At 48.8% G+C, this 25,673-nt stretch overlaps 2 protein-coding genes and 1 long non-coding RNA gene across 5 annotated transcripts; 2 read left to right on the forward strand and 1 right to left on the reverse strand.

Annotated features, from left to right (window-relative positions):
* The first annotated feature begins 14 nt into the window (after positions 1–14).
* Positions 15–5,854, forward strand: ZSCAN9 (zinc finger and SCAN domain containing 9). Of its 3 annotated transcripts, none has more exons than XM_006162683.3 (4): positions 15–100; positions 1,474–1,961; positions 2,333–2,480; positions 5,178–5,854. In XM_006162683.3, exons 2-4 carry the CDS (start codon positions 1,548–1,550, stop codon positions 5,798–5,800), a joined length of 1,185 nt encoding a protein of 394 aa, XP_006162745.1. In that variant the 5' UTR covers positions 15–100; positions 1,474–1,547; the 3' UTR covers positions 5,801–5,854. The 3 variants fall into 3 exon arrangements, with proteins under 3 accessions (XP_006162745.1, XP_014448839.1, XP_014448841.1); XM_014593353.2 differs by having other exon boundaries at positions 36–711; XM_014593355.2 differs by having other exon boundaries at positions 36–216.
* Positions 5,855–6,569: 715 nt separating this feature from the next.
* Positions 6,570–15,369, forward strand: LOC106736449 (uncharacterized). The gene is made up of 3 exons (XR_001371458.2): positions 6,570–6,623; positions 8,585–8,694; positions 15,281–15,369. It is a non-coding gene; the product is annotated as an uncharacterized LOC106736449 (long non-coding RNA).
* A 1,803-nt stretch (positions 15,370–17,172) lies between these two features.
* ZKSCAN4 (zinc finger with KRAB and SCAN domains 4) lies at positions 17,173–19,363 on the reverse strand. Its single transcript, XM_027766049.1, is given in 5 exon segments — positions 17,173–17,235; positions 18,129–18,629; positions 18,632–18,739; positions 18,861–18,985; positions 19,345–19,363. Coding segments are annotated over 5 exon segments (816 nt in total).
* Positions 19,364–25,673: the final 6,310 nt, after the last annotated feature.

Genomic DNA, 25,673 nt, shown 5'->3' on the forward strand with positions numbered 1-25,673 from the left:
AGCCGCTGGCGGCTCCCTGCCAGGCGGGCCGCCCGCGTCTTCCGCCGTCCGGGTGGTTCGCGCCGCTCCCCGCCCGGCCCGCTCCTCCGGTCCTGGTCTCGTGAGTCAGCCCCCGGCTCTGGGGTGGGAGGTCGGGGCTGCGCGGCCGGAAGGCGAGGGGCGCCGCGGCGAGGAACGGCGCTGGATCGGGACCCGAGCCGGAGGCGCCGGAGAGAGGTCGAGGCTTTTTGCAGCCGTGGTCCCGGAAGCCGGTGCCCGCGCACGCTTTGCTTCTGAACGCCAATTAAGGGGCTCCGAGGACCGGCTTCAAGTGCCAAATCGACGGTCCCCGGTCCCTTTACTTCAGCGGATCGAGGAGCCTGCCCAGGAGGCCGGTTCTGGGCGCCCGCCCGTCTCCCCCGCAGCCCGACGCAGAGCCCCTGGTGGGGGCCCCAGGCCAGGCCTGTCCCCTGGGGACTCGTCCGCTGCGCCTCCTGGACCGCGTGCACTGACCGCCCGGGTGACCCACTTAACCTCCCTGGCCTCCGTTCCCTGCCCAGTGGAATAATGGTCCCACCGAGATATCAGGGTAGCTGTGTGCATGCGGTGCGGTGTGGCGCGTCCCAGGAACCGGAGTCCAGCTAACGTTTCCTTGTGTAGATTTAGTGAAATAACACCACCTTACATATTTATCTTACTCATTTCTTCTGAGACAGAGAAATAGACACCCTGGTACGTTCTTCATGCACTGTCCGCCTCATCCAGCCCAGATCACTGGCATGCATGTGCCCGTGTACAGGGAGGGAATATATGGGTGAATCCTGGAGCCTCCCTGTGGGTCTAACATGGTAGAGCATTTTGCCACCTCTTGACCCCAATCTAAAGTTTGTATCCACCCATTCTGAGTGATCTGTGTGGTCCTTAACTCATAGGCTATTTTCTTCATGAACTCTAAAATACTATTACTATTTTATTCTCACATAGGGAAGCTGGTATTGAAATAAGAGAAGAAATTGGCACAGGGGACCAGCAGGTGGCATAATGGTTATGTTGCTGGACTCCCATGTTTTTGACAGCAGTTTGAGTCCTGGACCCAGCAGCTTAAAACTCATGCTAGGCACATGTGTGTGCATGCCCTAAATCCTGAGAGAATGGAGGAGAAGGGGTTGGCCATTTCCCCTGGGGGTGATTTCTTGCTTTTTTTCTCTCTGGCAAGTACAAGCACCCTATAGCAAAAAAACAATCTCTAAAAGCAAAAGAAATTGGCAAATGGTCTCACAATTAGTAAAAGTTGGAACCAGGATATAACCCAGGTGTGGAGAACTCGAAAGTCTGTGCACATTATGAACACGTCGTCTTCCATCATTGCCATCCTTAGTCTAAGTGACATTACTTTCAGTGCTGAGCTCTAGGATTTATGAGAAGTGCTTACATTATCGGTTTCTCTCATAAGCTGTTGTCACTTTTTTATATAAACAATTTTCTTTTGCTTAGGAGGGAGCCTCCGAGGGTGAGTCCTGAACCACAGATCCAGTTGGAGGTTGCCTTTCAATATATTCGAGATCAAGATGAATGCGGACTCGGAGCTTCTGTCTCTGGACGTCTGCATGCCTGAGGCGTGTGACGAGCTGACAGTGAAAGGGGAGTCGAAAACTGGCCTCTCAGGGCACGAGTCCAGCCTGAAACGTGATAATTCACTGGCTAGGGAGACCTTCCGTAGACACTTCCGGCAGCTCTGCTACCAGGAGACCCCTGGACCGAGGGCGGCTCTCGTCCGACTGCAGGAGCTTTGCTACCAGTGGTTGAGACCCCACGTGAGCACCAAGGAGCAGATTTTAGACCTGCTGGTGCTGGAGCAGTTCCTGTTCATCCTGCCCCAGGAGCTCCAGAGTTGGGTGAGAGAGCACTGTCCAGAGAGCGGGGAAGAGGCTGTGGTTCTGCTGGAGGACCTGGAGAGGGAGCTGGATGAGCCACAACCCAAGGTAGGCACAGGTTGCTATGGCACAGTGTCTTTGTGGGATCAAGCACCCTATGTCCTCTGTGTCCCCTCAACTTCGGTCATAAAACATGACCTGGGGCCGGCAGGTGGTGTGCTGGTTAAGGGCGCTGGACTCCCACGTGACCAACTGTGGCTCAAGTCCTAGACCTGGCGACTTGCTTTCTCGTTTTCTCTCTCTCGCTCGCTGTCACTCTCTGGTCAAATTGAAATAAATAAAGTTAAATTTTTAAAAAATCCTTAAAAAACAATAAATAAAATAAAATAAGGCCCTTCTCCCTGCTTCTGTTTTCCTAGAAAGTGTTTCTTCAGACAGTTCATTTCTTTAGAAGTCAAGTTTTGTCTCTTTGTCTCCAGATGGGAGTTCACAGGCACAGACAAGATGCCCTGTCTAAAGAGGTTGTGCCTCTAGAACAACAGATGTCACTGAACGTTCAGTCACAACAACAGGAGTCCCAGCTCCTGGGTGCCCCTGCGCAGGAGTTCCCTTCTATTGGAGAAACAGGTGAGGGACAGAATTTGTCTGTTATTGAACATGTCTCACCTGGTAAAGCAAAAACAGCAGAAATCCTGGCACCAGGTAATAGGTCCACAGGCTCCTTACTGGGCAGTGCGGTGCTCAGTGCTTCTGTGTGCCCGTGTGCACAGCTCTGTCGCCCTCCTCTGCCCAGTCCGCTACCTGAATGCCACCCTGCCCCCTGCACTTCTAGCACCTGGCATGTTAGGAAGGCTTTGAGGAATCGCCATGTGCCCAGCCGTAGAGAACAGGCTTTAAGTTTCGACAGACAGGTTCACACACGGCTTGTCATGGTAGCTACCTGTACTGGGCAGCTTACCTCTCTCATCTACAAAATGGGGTTGATAATAGGATTGTTTTAGTCTACCTGACAAGCAGAGTGCCACAGACTGGGTGACTTAAACAACAGGAATTCTTTCCTCACAGTCCCTGAGGCTGGAGCTCGCTCTGCTGCGACCTTCCTGCTGTGTTGGCTGTTGTCTTGCTTTACCCTCATGCGGCCTCCTGTGCACTGCAGAGGGAGCGGGTTCTGGTGTCTTTTCCTCTTCTTTTAGGGACACCAGTCCTGTCCGATGGGACTTGTACCTAGTCTCATTGGCTTCTCAGTTACGTCTCTAAAGCTCTCTCCCAATAGAGGCCCACTGAGAGAGTCTCCACACACGAGCTGTATGGGAACACAGGGTAGCCTCGAACTGAAGTATGTGCCCCAAGACCTTGTTCTGAGGTATGGAAATACATGAAAGGCATTTGGCACGCAGTACGCCCAGCGGATGTAGCGGATTGTACCCGAGCGCCCCGAGCCAGCCTTGCTGATTGGGGTTCACACTTGGAGCAGAAAGACGGGATGTGCTTAGTAAGCGACAGACTGCAGGGGAGAAGCTCGTGGACTTGGACCTGCCCTTTCCTCGCATGTAGGACTGGTGGGGCCGCCATCACCTGCCTTCCAGTTGTCGCTCTCCCTGCAGGAGTCAGCTCTAGATTCTTATTTCTCACATGTAACTTCATGGCCTCTGACTCTTAACCTTCCAGTCGGTCTTCATTAGGGTTCTGCTGTTTTCAGCTTTACCATGTAATCACAATTTCCTTGTCTCTCTGCTTCTACCTTTATTTTGTCTGCCCAGGCAACTACGTAGTTACTGTGGGTTTCTGTTACATGGGACATACCTCTTAATTTAAATTAAAATGTTTTTGTTGAGAAATTCTGTGCACACTGCAAACCTTCCTCTGGGTCCTATGACCTTGCCAGATTAAAAGTCTTCCGGTTTAATTTTCCTCCATTATGAGCATCTTCCCACACAGTTTCTTTTCTTCTTCTCCCTGTGAACTTGGACTTTTCATTTGCAAGTCATCTTCTCCTTTCTTCTGTCTTCCAAAGTACGTCTAGAACCCTGCCAAGAATACCCTCTTCAAGGAAGCGCCTCTGAGTAAATTTACCCACCCACACATCCGTCTGTAGGGCACCGTCGTACCCGGGCAACCCAAGGGGTCCGAGGGACACCCTGCCAACTGTTCTCTCCATTTCTACCCACGCCTCTAGGAAAGGTCTGCGTAGGCTGGCCGCACACTGTCCAGTATGGACTGGTCCTTTATCTCAAGTGCCAGTCCTGGGGCAGGTCGGCTGAGACCATAGTATTAGAATTGATTTCATTTTATTCATTTATTCACTCAACAAGTACTTTTTGGGCAACTGCTATGTGCCACACCTGGTTCTCGGAGTAAAACAGATCCTTCGCTCCTGGAGATAGATTGGAGCAAGGGGAGACAACAGTAACTTAAAAGTGAGCAGGTGGTAGATGATAGAAGGCCATGAGTGCTCTGGAGTAGTGTAAGAAAAATCGCAAGATAAATGAGATCAAAAGCACTGTGGTTGAAGCAAATAGATTGCACTATTAAGTGGAAGAATTAAGATGAGCCTCACTGAGCAAGTGGGACTTGAGCAAGACTTTGAAGGAAGTGAGAGCGGGCCTTGCTCTTGTGTAAAATGAGAACTTTCCAGGAGGAGGATGTGCTAGGGTGAGGCCTGGAGGTGAGGATGTGTTTTGGTTGGTTGTGGATCTTAATAATTATTTTGTATGCAGATGAATACACAAAGTAACTTCCTTTGAGAAAAGTCACTCGGACTGAAGTTCTCTGTCTCAAAAAGGAAAGCGTTCCAAGGGAAATCTCCAGAGAAGTGACCCCATCTTTGTCCTCCTTCCCCATGAAGAAGTATAAAATGTCTACCCAGGCCAAGTCTTCAGGGGACAGACTATATTTTGCCGAAGAGGGCAGACTTCCCTAGTTGCCTCAAGGAATGTGTTACCACTGGTCCTTCAGAGTCTAACCTCTGAATTCTGTTTATTTCTGTGGACAAAGTCACCCACCTGTAGGTTCAGGGAACAAGTGATGTTTACCTAACTTTTCTTTTTTTTTTTTTTGGAGAGGTTTTTGCTATAGGGCACGTGTGCTCACCAGACAGACAGAGAGAAACATAGAGACAGAAAGCGAGAAATCACCCCCCAGGGGGGATGGTCACGCCGCAATCCCTTCTCCATTCTCCTCTCGGGATCTTGGGCACACACGCACACACGCCTGGTGTGAGTTTTAAGCCACTGGGTCCAGGACGCAAACCGCGGTCGACTACGTGGGAGTCCAGCAACATAGCCATTACGCTAACTGCTGGTCCCCCTAACTTTTTTGTTTTAGATGAAGTGACCAAGAATGAGGACAGAGAGTTGGTGCTAAGGGAAGACTGTCTCAAGACAGCGGAGCCACATGGGCCAACACCACATGGGCAGACCTGTAGGGTACCACCTCAGGACCCTCAGCGTGGAAAAGCTGGTGGGCCTAAGGGTTTACTAGAGAGACAGTGTGGGCACCCCTTAGCAGAGGGGGGACATAAGTGTGACGAATGTGGGAGGAGCTTTGCCCAGAGCTCAGGGCTCGTCCGCCATAGGCGGATCCACACTGGAGAGAGGCCCTATGTGTGCAGTGAGTGTGGGAAGACCTTCCGGTGGAGGTCTGGCCTTTTCAGTCACCGAGGCATCCACAACACGCAGAAGCGCTACCACTGTGAGGAGTGCGGGAAGGCCTTCAGCCAGAGCTCGGGGCTGATCCAGCACCAGCAGACCCACCGCGGGGACAAGCCCTACCAGTGCGGCCAGTGCGGGAAGGGCTACGGCCGGCGCTCCTTTCTCATCGAGCATCAGCGGAGCCACACGGGCGAGCGGCCGCACCTGTGCATTGGCTGCGGGAAACGCTTCAACCGCCTCTGCAACCTCATTCGCCACCAGAAGACCCACACGGTGGCCGAGCGTGACCAGCACTAGCAGGACACGTTCCTGTCCCCGAGTGAGTCATGCGCACTGGGAGACGGGAAATGCCTTCCTCGCTCCCCTAGCTGCGTCTGGAGTGGATAGGATGGCGCCTGTGGTCCAGGAACTGCCGCTCTCCCTGTGTTCGTTTACCCCTGCTTGTTCTTACTGCCCTGGTCTATTTGCTTATTCCCTTTGAGATAGCTGCTAAACCCTCTACTGAGAAGAAACGTTCCCAATGGCAACGCTACAGCCAATGTGCCTGGAAGACCTGTTGCCTGCTGGATTCCTAGAGGTGGCCAAGAGCTCTGCTGGGCCCTCGGCGTCCCCTCACCCAGGTTCTCGCTGGACCCTCGGCGTCCCCTCACCCAGGTTCTCGCTGGCCCCTCAGCGTCCCCTCACCCAGGCTCGTGCTGGAAACTCCTTGTCTACCTCACAGCTTCCCTCTGACGCATTTGCTTTTCCCAAAACACTGGGCATGCCGACTCAGAGCACCCATCCAGCCTACCACAGTCCTCACGACCAGCACACGGACAAGTGACTGTTACCACCATCCATTCTGAGACTCAGAATACCCAAGCATATACCCTACACTTTATTCTTGGTGACCTTATTTCGGAATGATTTTAGAGTTATGAAGAAGTTGCAGAGTTAGCCAGAGTGTGGTGGTTAAGGTAGCTGCATTGCCAACTGTGAGGTTCAAGTCCTGGGCCCAGCAACCTGAAAAACTTGTTGGACGTGTGTGTGTGTCTCAGATCCTGAAATGAGAATGGAGGAGAATTTGTGGTGTGACTCCACTATGGGGAGTGCTTTTTCACACTCCCTTTCTATGTCTCTGGTAAGTGCACATGCCCTCTAGCAAATAAAAATTGCAGGGACCAGCAGTTAGCATAATGGCTATGTTGCTGGACTCCCATGTAGCTGACCACAGTTTGAGTCCTAGACCCGGTGGCTTAAACTTACACCAGGCGATATTCTCCCTGGGGAGTGATTTTTCACTTTCTGACTCTGGTTAGCACATGTACCCTATAGCAAAAACCTCTCCAAAAAAATAAATTTGCAAAGGTAAGTAGAGCTCTCATACACCCTCCCCCAGGTTCCCCTAATGTTAACAGCGAACACCTTGTCTTTTTAGTTAAAGCCTGATTTTTGACTTCAAATCCAAACCTCTGTGATACCGTGCTTCATACTGACATCAGCTCTCATTTACGCTGAGTCACCTGAAACCCTAGTGCTTTTCTCTCATCTGTAGTGTGACCTGATAAGGCCGCATCAGGAAACCGGACGCCGTCCAGATAAGGTGCTGTGCGAGCTGCTGCCCAGACTCCTGAGCCTTCCTCATCTGTGCTGGGTGTAGACCTGGAGAAACGTTTCCACCCCATGCAGATCTGTTCAGAGCACTAGGCTGGGTGGTGGGACACCAGTGAAGTTGATGTTCTGGGTCCCGCGTGGTAAGGTTTCCGGTTAGAAACCTCCTCCCAACACCAGGCACACACGTCATGGTCAGGGCCTGCTGAGACGGTAGATCATGGCACTGGGACCCTGTTGAGGTGCTGTCTCAGTGCTTTTCTCTTGATCATGGACCAGCCCAACTGCAAGAAATCAGAGAAGAGCTATGTAGTCTTGAGTGTTTTGCCTGCAAAGGACATGCTCAGTGAAGTTTATTCATTGGAGGAGGAATCGGGATTAAACGAGACTTGAGATTCTGAAAGGCTCTGCCTCCCCTCTTTCATCACCCCCCCTTATTTTATTTATTTATTTATTTTTGAGAGATTTTTGCTATTGGGAGAAACAGACCAAAAGCGAGACATCACCCCCCACCCCCAGGGGATGGCCATGCTGCAATCCCTTTTCCATTCGCTTCTCAGGATTTGGGGCATGCACCCAGCATGAGTTTGAAGCAGCCAGGTCCAGGACTTGAACCACGGTCAGCCTTACATACTGATCCCATCATTCCTTCATAACAACATTTCTCTACCAGAGCTGCAGTCTTATCTATTTGACTTCATGTTTAGAGGTTTTGTTTTTGTTTTTGTTTTTTTGTTTGTTTTTTTGCTATAGGGCATGTGCGCTCACCAGAAAGAGACAGAAAGAAAGTGAGAAATCATCCCCCAAGGGGGGATGGCCACACTGCAATCCCTTCTACATTCTCCTCTCTGAATCCATAGTCATTACGCCCACTGCTGGTCCCTATGTTTGGAGGTTCTCTGAGAGGTGGAAGTGAGACAAGACTCTTCAGTTTGCTCAGGGTGACGGCATAAGCATTTGTGCTTTGCCATTTTCAGTGACTGCTGTTCCCCTCAGGTTAGGCAGCTCCTGAGCTGGATGGAAGAGCCTGTAATTTGCTATGGGAAATTCAAATGGAAGTGGAATTTGGAAAGCATCCAGAGCAAACAGGGTGACCCTCAGATACATGCAGAAATGCACTTCTGTGAGCTTTACCAGAACACGCCATCTGCCTGCTGTTGATCATCTTTCCTGATGTTGATACACCGAGACCCAGCAAGGCAGTATGAGGCTCAGGGAAGCCACAGATGTTCATCAGATTTCACCCCAAAAAGATCTGAGAAATTACAAGGCACCAGTTGTTTTTGCATCTTCAGGCGATTTACATCCAAAAGCAACTGGCTCTGCATTCCATTTCTTCTTCCCCATTTTCTGACCTTTAAAAGAATAAAACTGAGGCTGGTTCCAGGTCCTGTCTTTCTCCATCAGAGAAGTCAGGCCCACCCGATCCTCACTTTTCTATACGTGTGTGTCTTTGTGTGTGTGTGTGTGATGTTTATTTCTAACCCACAGCCCCCCCGCTCAGAAGGACGTTCAGCTGAGCAGGTCCCAGCAAGTGGGGCCTGAACACGGGGCAAGTCAGGCGAGTGGACCCTCCTTGAAGCTGGCCAGAGATGGCTAAGGTAAGGAACCTATGGAGTAGGACAAAGAATATAGAGTAGAAGAGGTACCAGAGTAAAATAAGGAGCTACTACAGCAAGAGGAGTGGGTTTGATTATTGTCGGTGTAAAACATGGCGACACAGTTGGGACCAGCAGTTAGCATAATGGCTATGTCGCTGGACTCCCACATAGTCGACCGTGGTTCGAGTCCCAGACCTGGTGGCTTAAACTCATGCCAGGCGCGTGTGTGTGTGTGCCCAAGATCCCTGGAGGAGAATGGAGGAGAATGGGTTGTGGTGTGCCCATCCCCCCCTGGGGGCTGATTTCTCGCTTTCTATCTTTCTGTCTCTCTCTGTCTTTCTGGCAAGCGCATGCGCCCTATAGCAAAAAACAAAAATCCTCCCCCCCCCAAAAAAAAAACAAAAACCCATGGGGACACAGTTGTCTAAAGAGAGACGTATGTTCAAATGTCGTACATGTTAAAGCTAGGGGTACAGAGTTAGTATCAAGCAGTTACATCGGTTCCTGAATTTTGTGCAGGAAACATGCCCTTGGTTCCCAGAGCAAGAAACAGTTTGTGAAGAGACCTGGGACGAGGTTGGAGAGCAGCTCAGGGAACGATTCACAACAGAGGGTCCTAGCAGGATTCCCATTCTGGCTACCTCCCTGTGGAACTTAAGTAAGGAGTGCTTGAGACATAACCCTCCAGGGAAAAGCAGAGCTGGCTTAGTAACTCTGCTGACACACCCTCCAGAGGGCTATGCCTCCCTCCCACTAAGAATAGAGAGGTAATGCCTGGTAAAGAAGACTAGTCTGGAAGTTAGATTTAAGATGACAGATGAAGCATTTGCAGGGGGGAGAACAGAGCCGCTGCCCTTTGGCCTAGTGCTCCCCTACTGCGCCGGCCCTGCTTCCCAGTCTAGGACGGAAAGAACAGCTCCCGTAACCCCCCCTCCCTCCAGAGAGCTTTGGATTGCGTGGCAGAGAAGAGGACACTTTGGGGTTTACATTATGCCCTGTTATAGAGACTCCGGGTCCTGGCAATCCAGGATGAGCCCATACCCTTTAGAACTCTAGAGTGAAAAGCGGCTTATGGGCAGTGTGGTCCTAGAGACAGCTGCTCAATGTGCATCTAACCCTAATGGTTGGCAAGTGTGGACAAGGCTTGCCGGACCTGCTCTGAGAGGGGAGGCTTGGATTAGAAATAAATGGAACAGCAAATACACAGGCACGCAAGTATAGAAAAGAGCATCCCGTTTACCCATCGCCCAGATCCAACAGCTGTCAACTCATCTATACCTCCTCTCGTTCCTCGGGATGATTTTAAAGCAAACCTAACCGCTAAGTGTTCATTCAGGTTGAGAACATTAAGCAAGTCTGGTGTCGGACTCCTCTCTTGATCCGCGTCTCATGTATAGATACAGATATGTTTTCATATTGCTCTGCTGAATGAGTGGTCCAGGAGGATCATGACATGGGGAGACCCTGTCTTTAAAAGGAGGGGGAAAGCAGTAAGTGAGGAGTGTGGGAACATAGAGGACATGAGGTGTATAGAAAACAAAAAATGGGGACAAATCCAAATAAATCAATAGTTAATTAAATGAATGTCTGCACCAATCTAATCAATAGGCGAGATTGTCACAGTAAAAAAAAAATACAAAGTGTCTACAGAAAACACTTTGTATTCAGATATAAGAAAGTTAAAAGTAAAAGAAACTATGTATCATAGAAACAACAACCATAAGAGGTGCCAGCAGGTGGTGTCCTGGTCAAGGGTGCTGGACCCCGCGTGACTGACCCTGCGTCAAGTCCCAGACCTGGTGGGTTGCTTGCTCACTTTGTTTCTCTCATTCTCTCTCTCTGTCCCTCTCCGGCCAAATTAAACAAATTCATAAAGTTAAATAACATAATTATTTAAAAAAAAAAAAAGAGTAAGAAACACCAGGCATGGATATACTAATGTAAGATAAAATAGACTAAAAAATTTTACTAGAGATATAGTCCCTCTCAGGCCAAATTAAATAAAGTTAAATAAAATAATTTTTTTAAAAAGTAAGAAAGCAGGCATGGATATACTGTTAGACAAAATAGACAAAAAAAATTTACTAAACATGTAGAGAGAAATTTTGACAAAAGCAGTCCATCAAGAAGACAGCAATTATAGACATAAATATGCCTAGCAATAGGGGCCCAAAATTCATGTAGTAAAACCTGACAGAATTAAAGAAATAGACAATTTGAAAACAATAGTTGGAGATGTCAGTGTGCACTTCCAGTATTGGATAGGACAATGACAGACCAACGAGGAAATGTAAGGCTGGGGCACTGCAAGCCACCCAGACCCCACAGGACCTGTAGGACACCTGGCAGACAGCACCTGAATACGTGAAATGATGCTCCACACCATCAGCCACCAGACAAAGGCAACACCACGGTGAGGAACAGCTTCACATGTGCTGTGGCCCTGTCATCAACAGTGCCGCTAAGAAGGTGGAGAAACAGAGACATCACATACAGCGGAGTGTTAGAATCTGAGGTAACGGATCTAGTCCACATTTCTCACTCCTTGGCTTGAAAGTTGCTGTGCCCCTGCTTGACTTTTCTGGGCTAGATGGGTCTTGCCCCCAAGTAGCAGCTCAGGTTCAGGTCTGCACTCCCATCTTCACAATCGGGGTGCATTCTAGAGGACCAGCATTACCTGCAGTAATTGTTCCTTTGGTAGAAGGCAGGTCACGTAGACAAATGGGACAAAATACTTTGCAAAGTCTTTTAAGAATTAGCACCCAGTTGGGACCAGCATATGGTGTAACGGTTACGTTGCTGGACTCCCATGTGGTTGTCCGTGGTCCAAGGCCCAGACCTGGCAGCTTGATATGCTAGGCACATGTGCATGTGTGCCCCAAATCCCAAGAGAAGACTGGAAAAGGGATTGTGGCATGGCTATCCCCCCAGGAGGTGATTTCTCACTGTCTCTCTATTCTCTGTCTCTCCAGCAAGTGCACATGCCCTATAGCAAAAACATCTCTAAAAATAAAATAGATTAGCACATGGTCACTTCTACTCACATTGCATTGACCAAAGCAGGTCAGAAGGCCAAGGTCAAAGTCTGAGGTCATGGGTGTATGTCTCTATGGAGTGCAAGCAGGGCCACGCCAGCACATGCTGGTACTGCTGAGGAAAGGAGTGGCTATGACAGTAATGTGCCTACCACAGCTGAAGGCTGGCAGCCGTGTGTTCTCCAGTTGTTTAGAGCAATGACTCGTTCATCTGTAAATAGCCCTAAAATATATTCACTCCTTGATTCAGTAAATATTTACTAAGCACCTACTATGGTGGCAAGAGATAGCATCGACACTTAGGGTACATCTATAAACAAGACACACAGACACTCCTGCCTTTGTGGGAGCTGATCCTTCTGAGGGAGTCACATAACGAACCTCATACACAAGTAAATTTTAGGGTATGTCAGGGGTGATAAAATGGTATTTTAAGCAACCCAGCATGTCCCGACCCGGGGGGACAGCCGAATAGGTTTCCTGAGTGAAGGAGTGAGAGCCGGGACAAGCAGCGTAGTGTTACAACACGGAGACGACCGTGTCATCCATTTATTGTGGGCAGCACGGTACAGCACAGAGGCGACGCAGTGTCGCGTCGTCTACTGTGAGCAGCACGGAGATGACGCGGTGTCACAACTCTTCAGGGTCGTCCGGAGACAATGTAGTGTTACAACTCTTCAGGGTCTCCCAGGTCGTCTGGAGACAATGCAGTGTCAGCTCTTCAGGATATTCAGGGTCGTCTGGAGACTGCGCGGTGTTTCAGCTCTTCAGGCTCTTCAGTTGTCGTCTTCCTGGTTGTCTGTGTCGTCTGGCTACTGTGGGCCAGGCATCGTGGTTATATACACACTGGTGGGCTGTGATTGGTTATAAACGGTGGGCCATGATTGGTTGTTAACGGTGGGTTATGATTGGTTGCTTTTGGACCAATCATGAGGTGCCGGATATGCAAATCTGAGGGATTCTAGTGGCCAATCAGAGCAAGGTTTCGAAGGTCAGGTTTTGTGAAGGGAACCAATCATGGCAATTGTTTGCTCTCTGAGGAACCTCGTCAGACTCGCTGGTGCGCACCTTCCCACACCAGCAGGCTAAGGGGAAGATCAGGTGCTGGTATGTTCAGGACAGGTTGAATATTAAATAGTGGTTAGTGTAGGCCTCACTGAAAGAATGTCATTTACATGGGCAGTTAACAAAGATGAGGGAACTAGCGCAGTAAATCTTTTAGGAAAAGGAAGCAGCTGAAGCAGAAACCTTGAGTGGGTGTTTGTGTATTCAAGAAACCAGGAGCCAGTGTGGCCGGAGGAGGGAGCCAGGGGAGGAAGAGCTGAGACTGGAAGTCCTGCCGCTGGAATGTGAATGACCTTGTCAAGCACTGCAGGAGCGTGGGCTGTTGATTCTGGTGAAAGTGGAGACCCCTGAGAATGACACGTGGGTCTGACTTGGACTCAGGAGGGTATGACCAAGGTGCTCGAGCTGGGAAGACTAAGGGACAGGAGCAGGAGAGGCCATCTGCAGGGACCGTAGCAGCCACCGCAGGCAGTGGCTTGGCCCAGGCTGGGGGCTGCAGGGAGGATGGGACCGTCAGCATCCAAACCGACATTGAAAGTGGGTCCCAGTGAGAGGCCAGCATGGAAGGCGAGTGGCTCCCAGGCTCCTCCAGGGCAAAGGCCTAGCACTGACGTGACGTGACAGCTGGGCCCACCGAGTGGCCGTGGACACACTCTAGTGCAGGAGCAGGGAGGGCAAGCTCTGGAAGCAGCCATGTGATGAGGTTTACTGTCACAGCACGAGAGCACGCTGGCCGGTTCGTGTCCAGGTCAGACTGCCAGGTGCCGAGGGTACAGGGCTGTCAGCCCTCTCCCGTTTCTCTGTCAGCCGTACACCAGCCCTCTCCCACCTTGGGCACTAAGCAGGTTCAGAAAGTTACAAATACCACTTCCTGGGCTCCCAGTGCCAACGGGCAGAATCAGTGAGAGAAAAAATGGAGAAAACTCAGACTCTAATGTGTTAGTTAATACTGCTGCCATTTATGCAGTGTACTATCTCTTTAAGAACTCACTCAGAGCCATATGGTTTATTCCCTGTATACAAATAAGTTACATTAGGGTTTGTTTTCTAAGACCCCTGAAAACCTTAAAGTGCCAACCTTAGAAACTGCAATAAAAACAGAGACTGGGAAAGGTGTGAAGAAGATTTTGGATAATGACCTAATTCTTTTTATTCTTGATTTCAGAGAGATTTTTGCTACAGGGTGCATGCACTCACCAGAGAGACAGACAGATAGAAAGCGAGAAATCACCCCCAGGGGGATGGCCACACCACAATCCTTTCTCCTCTTAGGATTTTGGGTACGCATGCACACGCACCTGGCCTAAGTTTTAAGCTCCTAGGTCCGGGATCAAACTGTGTGGATGACGACCCAGTTCTTAAAAACATACAGAAAACAGGCAGGAGTACATCACAGTATTCCACCACTAACTGGTAAAGGACTCCAGGAAATCTTTTTCTTAGATTGATGTAAGGACAAATGGCTACTGCCAGAAACCAAATGAGAAGTGTAGTTATATACAAAAATGATTTTTTTTTTTAAATTTAAAGAAGTAACTTTCTTTCTTTCTGGTTTGCAAAAGGCTTTCCACATACGTCTTTTTGTATACCATAAAACAAGTATCAAAGGAAAATAAAGTAACCAATCCAAAATGAGTTTGTTTAAAATCAGGGCTACTAGCAAATATTTAGGAAAAATAAAGATGAAAAGAGGGGGGGAATGGTTAGCATTGTGGAGAGAACAATAAGGTTAAGAGGGTTTTTGTCAGAGGGTATGTGTACCCACCGGGGAGAAGATGTCACCAGGACATTGCCATGCAGCACCCCCCACCCTCCACCCTGTTGTGATTTCGGAAACACCCGTGCGCCCAGCCTGTTTCTTAAGCCACCGGGATCTGGATTTGAATCAGGAAGGATACGGCTGGCCACGTGGCATCTTGCTCCCTTAATTACTAGGCCATGGAGCCAGCCCAAAAAGGAAATTTGTAAAGACTAGGAGAGGTTGAGTGGAGAAAGTTTACAGACCCTTGGGAAGCTAAGTCAGTATTAAATGAGACTAAAATGGGATAATGAAGACAATAAAAAGGAACCAGTAAAGGGACAGCCCTAGTTTTGAAAGTCCCTTGTCAGCCTGTGGTACTTCGGGGCAGGAATCCAGAAAGTACTTGAGAGCAGACAAGATCACTGAGCCGTGACTGAGTACATTCGGGATCCCATCAGGAGAGACCCCTTCACTACACGTGGGCAGCACTGGGAGCTGGCGACGTGCGCTAAGCACCAGGGAAGATGGCAGCATCCTCGGGTGGAGCGGGTGGTAGCACAGCATTCCTGTTTCCTGTGACTAATGGACCCCGTTGTGACTTCCTGTAGTAACCCTTAAGACCCTGTGGGATGCTGGCCATCAGACACTCTGGACTCCAGTGTGCTCAACATTCACATTTTCTCCTCCCACCCACGCTTTCTGTCCTCGTCAGCTGTATCTAACTCAGTCTTTCTCTTACCCACAGGATAGATTTTAAACCAGAATTAGCAACATCTAATGTGAATCTTCTCATCTAGAGGAAGTTTACCCTTAGCCAAGGTAAGCCCAGTTCCACAGTGGGGGAGATATCAGTTGTGTCGAGAGAAAAAATGGAGAAAACTCAGACTCTAATGTGTTAGTTAATACTGCTGCCATTTATGCAGTGTACTATCTCTTTAAGAACTCACTCAGAGCCATATGGTTTATTCCCTGTATACAAATAAGTTACATTAGGGTTTGTTTTCTAAGACCCCTGAAAACCTTAAAGTGCCAACCTTAGAAACTGCAATAAAAACAGAGACTGGGAAAGGTGTGAAGAAGATTTTGGATAATGACCTAATTCTTTTTATTCTTGATTTCAGAGAGATTTTTGCTACAGGGTGCATGCACTCACCAGAGAGACAGACAGATAGAAAGTGAGAAATCACCCCCAGGGGGATGGCCACACCACAATCCTTTCTCCTCTTAGGATTTTGGGTACGCATGCACACGCACCTGGCCTAAGTTTTAAGCTCCTAGGTCCGGGATCAAACTGTGTGGATGACGACCCAGTTCTTAAAAACATACAGAAAACAGGCAGGAGTACATCACAGTATTCCACCACTAACTGGTAAAGGACTCCAGGAAATCTTTTTCTTAGATTGATGTAAGGACAAATGGCTACTGCCAGAAACCAAATGAGAAGTGTAGTTATATACAAAACTACTTGAAGACGTGTACTTGCCAGAGGGGGAGTAGGGCACGCTTGAAGACGTGTACTTGCCAGAGGGGGAGTAGGGCACGGTCACGCGACAGTCTCCTCCATTTCTCTGCCCTGTTGGGGTTTCAGGCACACATGTGCCATACTTCATGGATGTTATAATCTGTGGTACTTTCTGGTTTGCAAAAGGCTTTCCACATACGTCTTTTTGTATACCATAAAACAAGTATCAAAGGAAAATAAAGTAACCAATCCAAAATGAGTTTGTTTAAAATCAGGGCTACTAGCAAATATTTAGGAAAAATAAAGATGAAAAGAGGGGGGGAATGGTTAGCATTGTGGAGAGAACAATAAGGTTAAGAGGGTTTTTGTCAGAGGGTATGTGTACCCACCGGGGAGAAGATGTCACCAGGACATTGCCATGCAGCACCCCCCACCCTCCACCCTGTTGTGATTTCGGAAACACCCGTGCGCCCAGCCTGTTTCTTAAGCCACCGGGATCTGGATTTGAATCAGGAAGGATACGGCTGGCCACGTGGCATCTTGCTCCCTTAATTACTAGGCCATGGAGCCAGCCCAAAAAGGAAATTTGTAAAGACTAGGAGAGGTTGAGTGGAGAAAGTTTACAGACCCTTGGGAAGCTAAGTCAGTATTAAAGAAGACTAAAATGGGATAATGAAGACAATAAAAAGGAACCAGTAAAGGGACAGCCCTAGTTTTGAAAGTCCCTTGTCAGCCTGTGGTACTTCGGGGCAGGAATCCAGAAAGTACTTGAGAGCAGACAAGATCACTGAGCCGTGACTGAGTACATTCGGGATCCCATCAGGAGAGACCCCTTCACTACACGTGGGCAGCACTGGGAGCTGGCGACGTGCGCTAAGCACCAGGGAAGATGGCAGCATCCTCGGGTGGAGCGGGTGGTAGCACAGCATTCCTGTTTCCTGTGACTAATGGACCCCGTTGTGACTTCCTGTAGTAACCCTTAAGACCCTGTGGGATGCTGGCCATCAGACACTCTGGACTCCAGTGTGCTCAACATTCACATTTTCTCCTCCCACCCACGCTTTCTGTCCTCGTCAGCTGTATCTAACTCAGTCTTTCTCTTACCCACAGGATAGATTTTAAACCAGAATTAGCAACATCTAATGTGAATCTTCTCATCTAGAGGAAGTTTACCCTTAGCCAAGGTAAGCCCAGTTCCACAGTGGGGGAGATATCAGTTGTGTCTTGGTTAGGCCCAGCTAAAAGACCAGAAACAGAATGTTTTTATCAAAATTCATAACATTTTGATCTGACTTGATAGACTGACTCTTATTTACATATATGTGAAAAATTTCTCCCTGAAGAGTAGCAAAATTAATGTAAATTAATTAACATTCATTAAAGAATGGAGTTTAATGGTTGTTTTAATAATAAAGAAGCTGCTTAAGGCATTCCTACTATAAGTTCTATCCTGGTGGAAAAACATGAATTTCCCAGCCCCAACTCTACCAATGGTATGTGCTTAGCAACAGACAAGACTGACCAAGAATCTAGAACCTCAAAGAATCAGACACAGACAAACGGTCTTACATAGAAATCCCTCAGAGTTTCAGAGCAGTAGTCATTTCATGGGAATATTTAGCAATTTTTATTAGCACCTACATGTAAGGCACAATGAGGAGTAAAAGATTTCACAGATCTGACCAACTGTGGAGGATTCACGTGGGCCAAGAGTGGCCCATGCAAAACCCCAAATCAGAACCTCCTCCTGGGACGCATCATGAAGTGCTGACTGAAGGTATTAGCGGGTCAGTAAATGAGAACAAAGAATTTAGATCCTATCTTTTCCAGACAACACTCCCATCACCTCCTGTAAGATTTTTCCAGTTATCTTCTAGAACGAAGACCATTCACCTCGCAGACTCTCCAGCACTTGCTGACGTGTCATGGTATGTCAAGCCCAGTCCACAAGGTCCACAGCAGGGCTCCAGGCTGGCTTCAGCTCAGTGGTAAATGAGCACCAACGTTGGCATGGATGGCGTGGGTCATGGTGACAAAGTGTTTTTCCCTACGTGGCTCCTCTGGTGTTGGGCGAGGTGAGGAGTCCAGGTGAAGCCTTTCCCACACATGTCGCACTGGTACGGCTTCTCACCGGTGTGGTGTGGCTCCTCTGGTGTTGGGCCAGGTGAGGAGTCCGGGTGAAGCCTTTCCCACACGTGTCGCACTGGTACGGCTTCTCACCGGTGTGGATTTTCTGGTGTTCAGTGAGGCTCCTTTTCCGAGTGAAAATTCTCTCACACACGTCACACTTACATGACTCAAGAGATTGAACATTGTCCCATGAGCTTTCCAGCCTCCCCTGACCTTCCCCAGCCACTTCATGGTCAAGGTTCTGAACTCTTCTATCTCCATGGACCCTGTGGTGTCTCAGGAGATGAGAACTCTGGCGGAAGGCTTTGCTACACACGCTGCACTGGTATGGCTTCTCCCCCGTGTGGATTTCGTGATGCTCCAAGAGGCTGCAGCTCTGGCTGAAGGCCTTCCCACACTCATCACACTCATAGGGCTTCTCCCCGGTGTGGGTTCTCCGGTGCTTCGTCAGGCCTGAGCTCTGGGCAAAACTCTTCCCACATTCGTGGCAAGTGTGCCGCCTCCTCCTGCCCGGGGCACTTGCTGGCTCTCTTGTGCCCAGCCCTCCTGTCCACCGGCTCCTGCACACATGGGAACCTGGGAAATGTCCTCCCCAGGTGATGTGGCGTCTGCCTAGACTCGTTCTGGACACGGCTCAGCGGCAGGCAGATCCCCGCTGTCAGCCCACATTTCGCCTGGAACAACAAACACATTTCACCACCTGGGACGAGTGGTCAGCGGCTGTCAGTCATACCATGCCATGGGCAGAAGCATACCAAGCACTGAGGGGACAGGAGTCACCGCAGTCTAAGCCGAGGGTGAGGCTCACGTGACGGAACCAAGGGGCAGTGCTGGGCGGGGGCGCGTGTGGCAGAGCAGCTGTTGGGAAAGGGCACAGGGACTGAGGGAGCGGGGACGGTGCGGGCCACGCCCTGGGGACCCCTCAGAGCACAGGGGCAGGGCCATCTGTGCAGCCTGCAGTCCTCAAAGGGCTGCTCAGAGACTTCTGAGGGGTCGGTAAGAAACGGAAGGTGGGGACTTGTGACTTGTCACTGTTAAATGACACGGACAGTCCTCTCCACTCACTCCTGGTAGAGCAGGTCCCCAAGAGCAGGCCTCAGAATGGAGCCCTGGGCGGGGGCCCATCGTGCTCACAGCTGTGACCTCAGACACCCAGGTGGCCCTGTCCTGGCCGTGCCCTCACCTCAGGTCGGGTCTGTGGCCAGTCGCTCTCCCACCCCAGGGCTCCAGGCCCATTTCCCTAGGCTTCCTCAGGCAGCGTGAGGAGTGGGAAGGGAATCAACGATCCAAGAGCACCTCCTGGGGCTGGACCTGGAGCCACTGAGGACAGCAGGGCGAGGGCTGCAGAGCTGGTGGGCAGCAGGCAGTCCGGATCCACAGTGACCCGAACCCTACCAGCCCCTGGTTTCAACACAGGTGGCCCTGTCCTGGCCGTGCCCTCACCTCAGGTCGGGTCTGTGGCCAGTCGCTCTCCCACCCCAGGGCTCCAGGCCCATTTCCCTAGGCTTCCTCAGGCAGCGTGAGGAGTGGGAAGGGAATCAACGATCCAAGAGCACCTCCTGGGGCTGGACCTGGAGCCACTGAGGACAGCAGGGCTCAGCAGGGCGAGGGCTGCAGAGCTGGTGGGCAGCAGGCAGTCCGGATCCACAGTGACCCGAACCCTACCAGCCCCGGGTTCCAACACCAGAGGAAACCCCGCCCCTGCAGGGAAATGCAGGCCCCTCGCTCTTACCCAGGGGACCCAGGCGACCAAGGCGTCCTTGCCCTCCTCTCCAGCGTGGTTCTCCTGAGACGAGTCCAGCTGCGTCCACCCAGGGACAAGGGTGAGCGCCACCTCTTCCATTTTCAGCCACCCCTAAAACAGTAAGTAATGGCACTAGTTTCTCTTGTTCTAAATCACTCCCAAAACTATACACATGCCAAGAATTAACATGCCCTTTAAAATACAGCAACCCCACACCTATTTAACCCTATCTCTGATAACCTCTAACAGACAGCTGTCAAAGGAAAGAGAAAGTACATGATAGGGCCGGTGTGCTCACATGAGCACCTAAGCACTCCAGATAATGAAAAGGTTTGCAAAACATGGGTCAATGCAATGAAAGGAATGAAACTGTATCTGTACTTTTCAAGATATTTGTGGTCTGCTGACATGAGGGTGGGGGCTCACAGGAATGATTTTTAAAATATAAAAAAGTCTAGGTCTGAGGTAAGAAAAATCAGAAGGTCCAGGCACGGTGGTGCAGCCATGGCTCAGGGTCCTGCAACACCGGAAGTTGGAAGCCACATGGAACACTGGGGTTCAGTTCCTGGGCTGACCCACACGTGCCAGGCATATATGCCACATGCCCATGGCCTTGGTTGGCTGAAAGGCACACACAGGTGGTGGCGGGGAGCAGTATGTTGAGAGTTCTTGTCTTTCTTTTTCTCTTTCTCTCAGAAGAAATACATAAGTAAACTTGAAAAAAGATAAAGGAAAAAAAAAAAACATACTACAAAGCCTTGAACAAAGATCTTTAAGCAGCACGTGAAAGACTGAGTAAGAAATTAAAATCTAGGTTAAGTAAAGACTGTGGGGCCAGCAGGAAGACAATGGTTAAGGCACTGAACTCTCACATGGCCCATCACAGTTCAAGTCCTGAACCTGGGTCTTCTCCCTCACTTTCCCTTTCTCTCTTTGTTCAAATTAAAAAATAATAATGAATAAAATTAAATGAACGATTCTTTTTGTTGGAGAGGTTTTTGCTATAGGGCACATCTGCTCGCCAGAAAGACAGAGAGACGGAAAGCGAGAAATCACCCCCCAGGGGGGATGGCCACGCCACAATCCCTTCTCCTCCATCTTCCTCTTGGGATCTTGGGCACGCATGCACACGCGCCCCGCGTGAGTTCAAGCCACCAGGTCCAAGACTCGAACTGCAGTCGACTACGTGGGAGTCCAGCGACATAGCCTTTACGCCATCTGCTGGTCCCAAGTGAACAATTATTAAAAAAAAGAAAAAAACAATTGTCAGATTGTAATATAGATAACTTTAGATAAGACGACATGCTCCATCTGTTCCTTAAGTATAAATTCTTGGAGGGCAGAGGCCAGGTGGTTTCATAGCTCATCAACAGCACAGTTCATTACATGTAAAAAAAATCACACAAAACTGTCATTACAACAAAGCCATTTGCATTTGCTAAATTGTCTTTACTGAAGGAAAAAAACCCCATCGACGAAGAGACTGGACACAGGAGTGGGGTCAAAGATGTGAGATGCGCAGAACCCTCAAGGTCGTAGTAAAACGTAAAACGACACCGCTTTCCAGGTGTAAGAAGACCGTGCCAGCAACCTCAGGAGATGAGAAAACGCAAACCCCATGTGGATCGGGCAGCACGCCCAGCAGTCGCTAAGTGTGGAGTGTGGGGCAGGGGAGGGCTCCAGCTCACCTGCGCCTCTGAAGCGAGCCTGGCAGTGATGGCTGCAGCATCTCCTCTGCAGCTCTCTCCCTGGGCAGGCCGAGCAACCTGCAGAACTAGAGGAAAGAAGTTCTGGATGAGTTCTGCCTGGCACTCACCCTCCCTGCCTCGCAGAACCTAAGTTCAAGACTGGGCAAGTAAATTCTTATCAAGAAGCTTATACAAAGTGTGTTCCCTTCCAAAATGCCTGATCCCTACCAGCTCCAAGAGCCTGTGGAAATTCGTTTGGCAGACATATGAAAACCATGGGTAGAGTCCTTGGTAGGAATGGTAAAATGAAAGCAACATAAAAGAAAGAGAGAAAGAAAGAAGAAAGAAAGAAAGAAATACAAAGCTTTTTTTTTTTTTTTTGGAGAGATTTTCACTATAGGGTGCGTGCGCTCGCCAGACAGACAGAGAGAAACATTAGAGACAGAAAGTGAGAAATCACCCCCCAGGGGGGATGGTCACGCCGCAATCCCCTCTCCTCCATTCTCCTCTTGGGATCCCGGGCACACACGCACATGCGCCCGGCATGAGTTTTAAGCCACCAGGTCCAGGATGCGAACCGCGGTCTCCCATGTGGGAGTCCAGCGACATAGCCATTACGCTAACTGCTGGTTCCCAGAAACATAAAGCTTTTCACTGGAAGATCTTTCAGTCTTGATTTGTTGCTGGGAGAAAAGAGACAGCAGAGGCTTTGTGTGTGTGTTAGAATGTCTTCAGTAGCTATTAGGGTACTTTCTGGTTTTATAAAATTAAGAGAGGGCCAGCAGGTGGTCTGGTAGTTGAAGTGCTGGCTCGACAGTTAGTCCTGGACCTGGACCGGAGGCTTGAAAAACACACTGGGGGAGGGAGGCTGGCAGGTGGTAGTTGGAGTGCTGGACTTCCCACATGGCTGACCACAGTCCAAGTCCTGGACTTGGTGGCATGCTTCCTCATTCTTCTCCCAACCTCCAGCTCTCTCTTTGATCAAATTAAAAAATATAATAATAATGATAATAAGTAAAATTCTTCTTTAAAAAAAAAAGAAAGAAAAACATGCTGGGTGCATGTATGTGTGTGCCCAAAATCCTGAGAGCAGAATCAAAGAGAAGGGACTGTGGTGTGTGTGGTCAACCCATCTAGGAGGTGATTTCTCACTTTCCCTCTCTCTGCCTCTCTCCTGCAAGTACATGCACCCTATGGAAAAAAAAAGGAGGTAAGGCTGATCTTGGAAAGCAAGAAATGGCATCTGACTGCATAGTTTGCTCGGATTCAAGACAGAAGTAGAGGGAACCTCAGGGTCCTCTGTAATAAATTGCTTTTGTAATGCAGGGACACGAGCTGGCACAGGCCAGGCCTCTGCTGGGAAATGAAGACTGCATGTTGTATGTCCAGCATGTTCCGTGTGGTCTTGGGAACAGCCCAAATGCTCACAGCCGGTGACGAACATCCTGGACTACGCAGCAGTTTCTTACTGAGTGATTTTCACCTCGTTCTGGTTATAGACCTGACAGGGTTTAGACGATTTATAATCTTCAATCTGCAGCTGGCCCGCCATTCCTGGAATATTCTGGCTGGCTTTACAAACCCTGCCTCACCTGTAACAGTGCTTAGAAATACCTAAAACCGTATCGTTAGCTCATTTGCTATCTTTCCTACTAGAATGCAAGCTCCATGGGTGTGAGAGTGCTGTCCCACTGACAGCTCTACCCCTTGCCACCTCTGGCCACCACAGAGACAGCCGCCTTAGTCACACCTAAACGAATGGATGCCACTGTAATCAAACCTGTATGTCCGGGCTTCATGAGAGTGTTCATCATGATCCAAAATCCCACTTCTAGTCTCAGACTTGGAGTTGAGCAGTAACTGACATACAAAGTAACTATCAAAATCTTGGGCTGTTGAAAATGTCATGACTTTTAAAAAATGGTTTTCGATGGAAAATGCATTATAACTTTCCCAACAACCCAGGACCTCTTTTAGGTGCCCCTTAAATGAAATGACACAAAGTCTGCAGAACTCACGGCCTCAAGGTGACACTCACCTCTCTCTTGAAAGCAAGCCACCAGGTCTGTGACTTGAACCATAGTCAGCCATGTGGGAGTGTCCAGCACCATAACCACCATGCCACCCGCTGGTCCCATCAGTTGAAGTTCTGATTGTATATTTTTAAAACAAATTATTTTCTTTATTATTGAAGTGTGCTACAGTGCACATCTGCTCACCAGAGACAGCAAGTGAGAGCAAGTGAGAAAGCAGGCTGCCTGGTCAAGGACTCGAACCATGGTCGAACATTTGGGAGTCCAGCACCTCAACCACCATGCCACCTGCTGGCCCCTGGCTGTATTTTCTAAGTCTTCTCATTTGTTAGAAATTCCCACTGATGGGACCAGCAGGTACCATAACGTTTACATTACTGGGTTCCCATGTAGTCAACTGAGGTTCAAGTCCCAGACTGTGGCTTAAAACTCACACTGACGCCTGCACGCATGTCCAAATCCCAAGAGGAGAATGAAGAAGGGATTGTGGCATGGTCATCCTATCTGGGGAGTGATTTCTCACTTTCTGTCTCTCTGACCAGCACAAGTGCCCTATAGCAAAAATCCCTTAAATTCATACTGAAGTAGTTCCACGTGTGGTTTGCATGTGCACAAAAATTAAAACTGATACTTTCAAAAGAAAATTAGAAATGCTTTTTATGATCTTGGGTAAAGCCGGATTCTTTTAAAATACACAAGCAGGGACCAGACAGTGGCTCCATGGTAACAAAACTGAACCCATGGGAGCCAGCATGTGGCGTGGTGGTTAAGGGCACTGGGCTTGCACATGGCCGACCATGGTTCAAGTCCTGGACCTGGCAGCTCGCTTTCTGGCTTTCTCTCTCTCTCTCTCACTCTGTCCCTCTCTGGTTAATAAATAAAAGTAAGTAAATTAAAATAAATAAAGTTAAATAAATCCTAAAAAAAAAAAAAAAAAAAGCTAGACCCAAAAGGCAAGGTCCTCATTTACACCCTGAGACCTCTGGGTATACATGGGGGGGTTACCATGACCTAGGCTGGCTGAGGCTGCACACAGGGGTCATGGTATCAAGACTGTGTTGGGGGGGCACACTTACTTTCCGTATGTCATAGAAAAAGTAAAATGTTTAGATATTAATACACAAACAACACAAACTGAAGAAAAAATGGCCTATTCGACCTTGATAAATTGGAAACTACGTCAAAAGACACCAGAAACATGTGGAAAAGACAATAAACTGATGGAGATATTTGCAATACAAGGACAACAAAGATCAATATTCAGAATACACAATGAGCTTCTAAGTATGAACAAAAAAAAGCTCTTAATCAAATAGAAAAATTAACAAGCAATATATTCAAGCAATTCATAGAGGGGGACTCTTGAATGGTCAATGAACATAACCAAAGACCCTTAATCTCATTAGTAATTAGAAAAAGCAAATTGTAAGCCAGTTTATACCCATATATCAGTAAAATATAAAAGTGTTTAAAAGAGAAACTGAAAGTATCTCAATAATATTTTCTAAGAGTGAAGATGTGTTACTCTCATACACAGCCGATGGGTATATAAATTGGTATATTCAACTTGAAAAGATACATAGTGAAGTCGACAGTGTTATGCATATAGCGTGACAGCTTCGAATTATTTAGCCCGTAAGGGCTCTTGTACATGGACGTGAGTGCTAATTGAGTCGCTGCTCTGTAGCTGACACTACTTTGGGATGCTTAGGAACAACAGTGACAGAAAGGACTTTGCCTTCATAAAGGTAATGTTGCAGTGAGAATTGACAAAAGACTGCACCGTAAGTAGAAAACACTTATAAACTTTAGTGGAAGGTTCTGAGAATGGTGGTTTAAAAGGAATAACAAATATTTAAAAGAATTGTATGAACTATGAATAAAACAGGATGACAAGACTAGTCTATTCATGCGCTGGTGCCCGTGAGACACGCACCTCCCTGCGCATCAGGCTTTCTTAAGCGCTTGCTCAAAACTGCGGATTCCCGGGCTCAGGCTCCCCGGGACGCGACGCAAACGCGCTGGGCTACAGCGTCCACCGGAGCCCGCTACGTCTCCTTTTCTGGGACTTGGGACAGGGC

Source organism: Tupaia chinensis, unplaced genomic scaffold (genome assembly GCF_000334495.1).
Source record: "Tupaia chinensis unplaced genomic scaffold, TupChi_1.0 Scaffold140356_1, whole genome shotgun sequence".
Taxonomy (NCBI): Eukaryota; Metazoa; Chordata; class Mammalia; order Scandentia; family Tupaiidae; genus Tupaia; species Tupaia belangeri.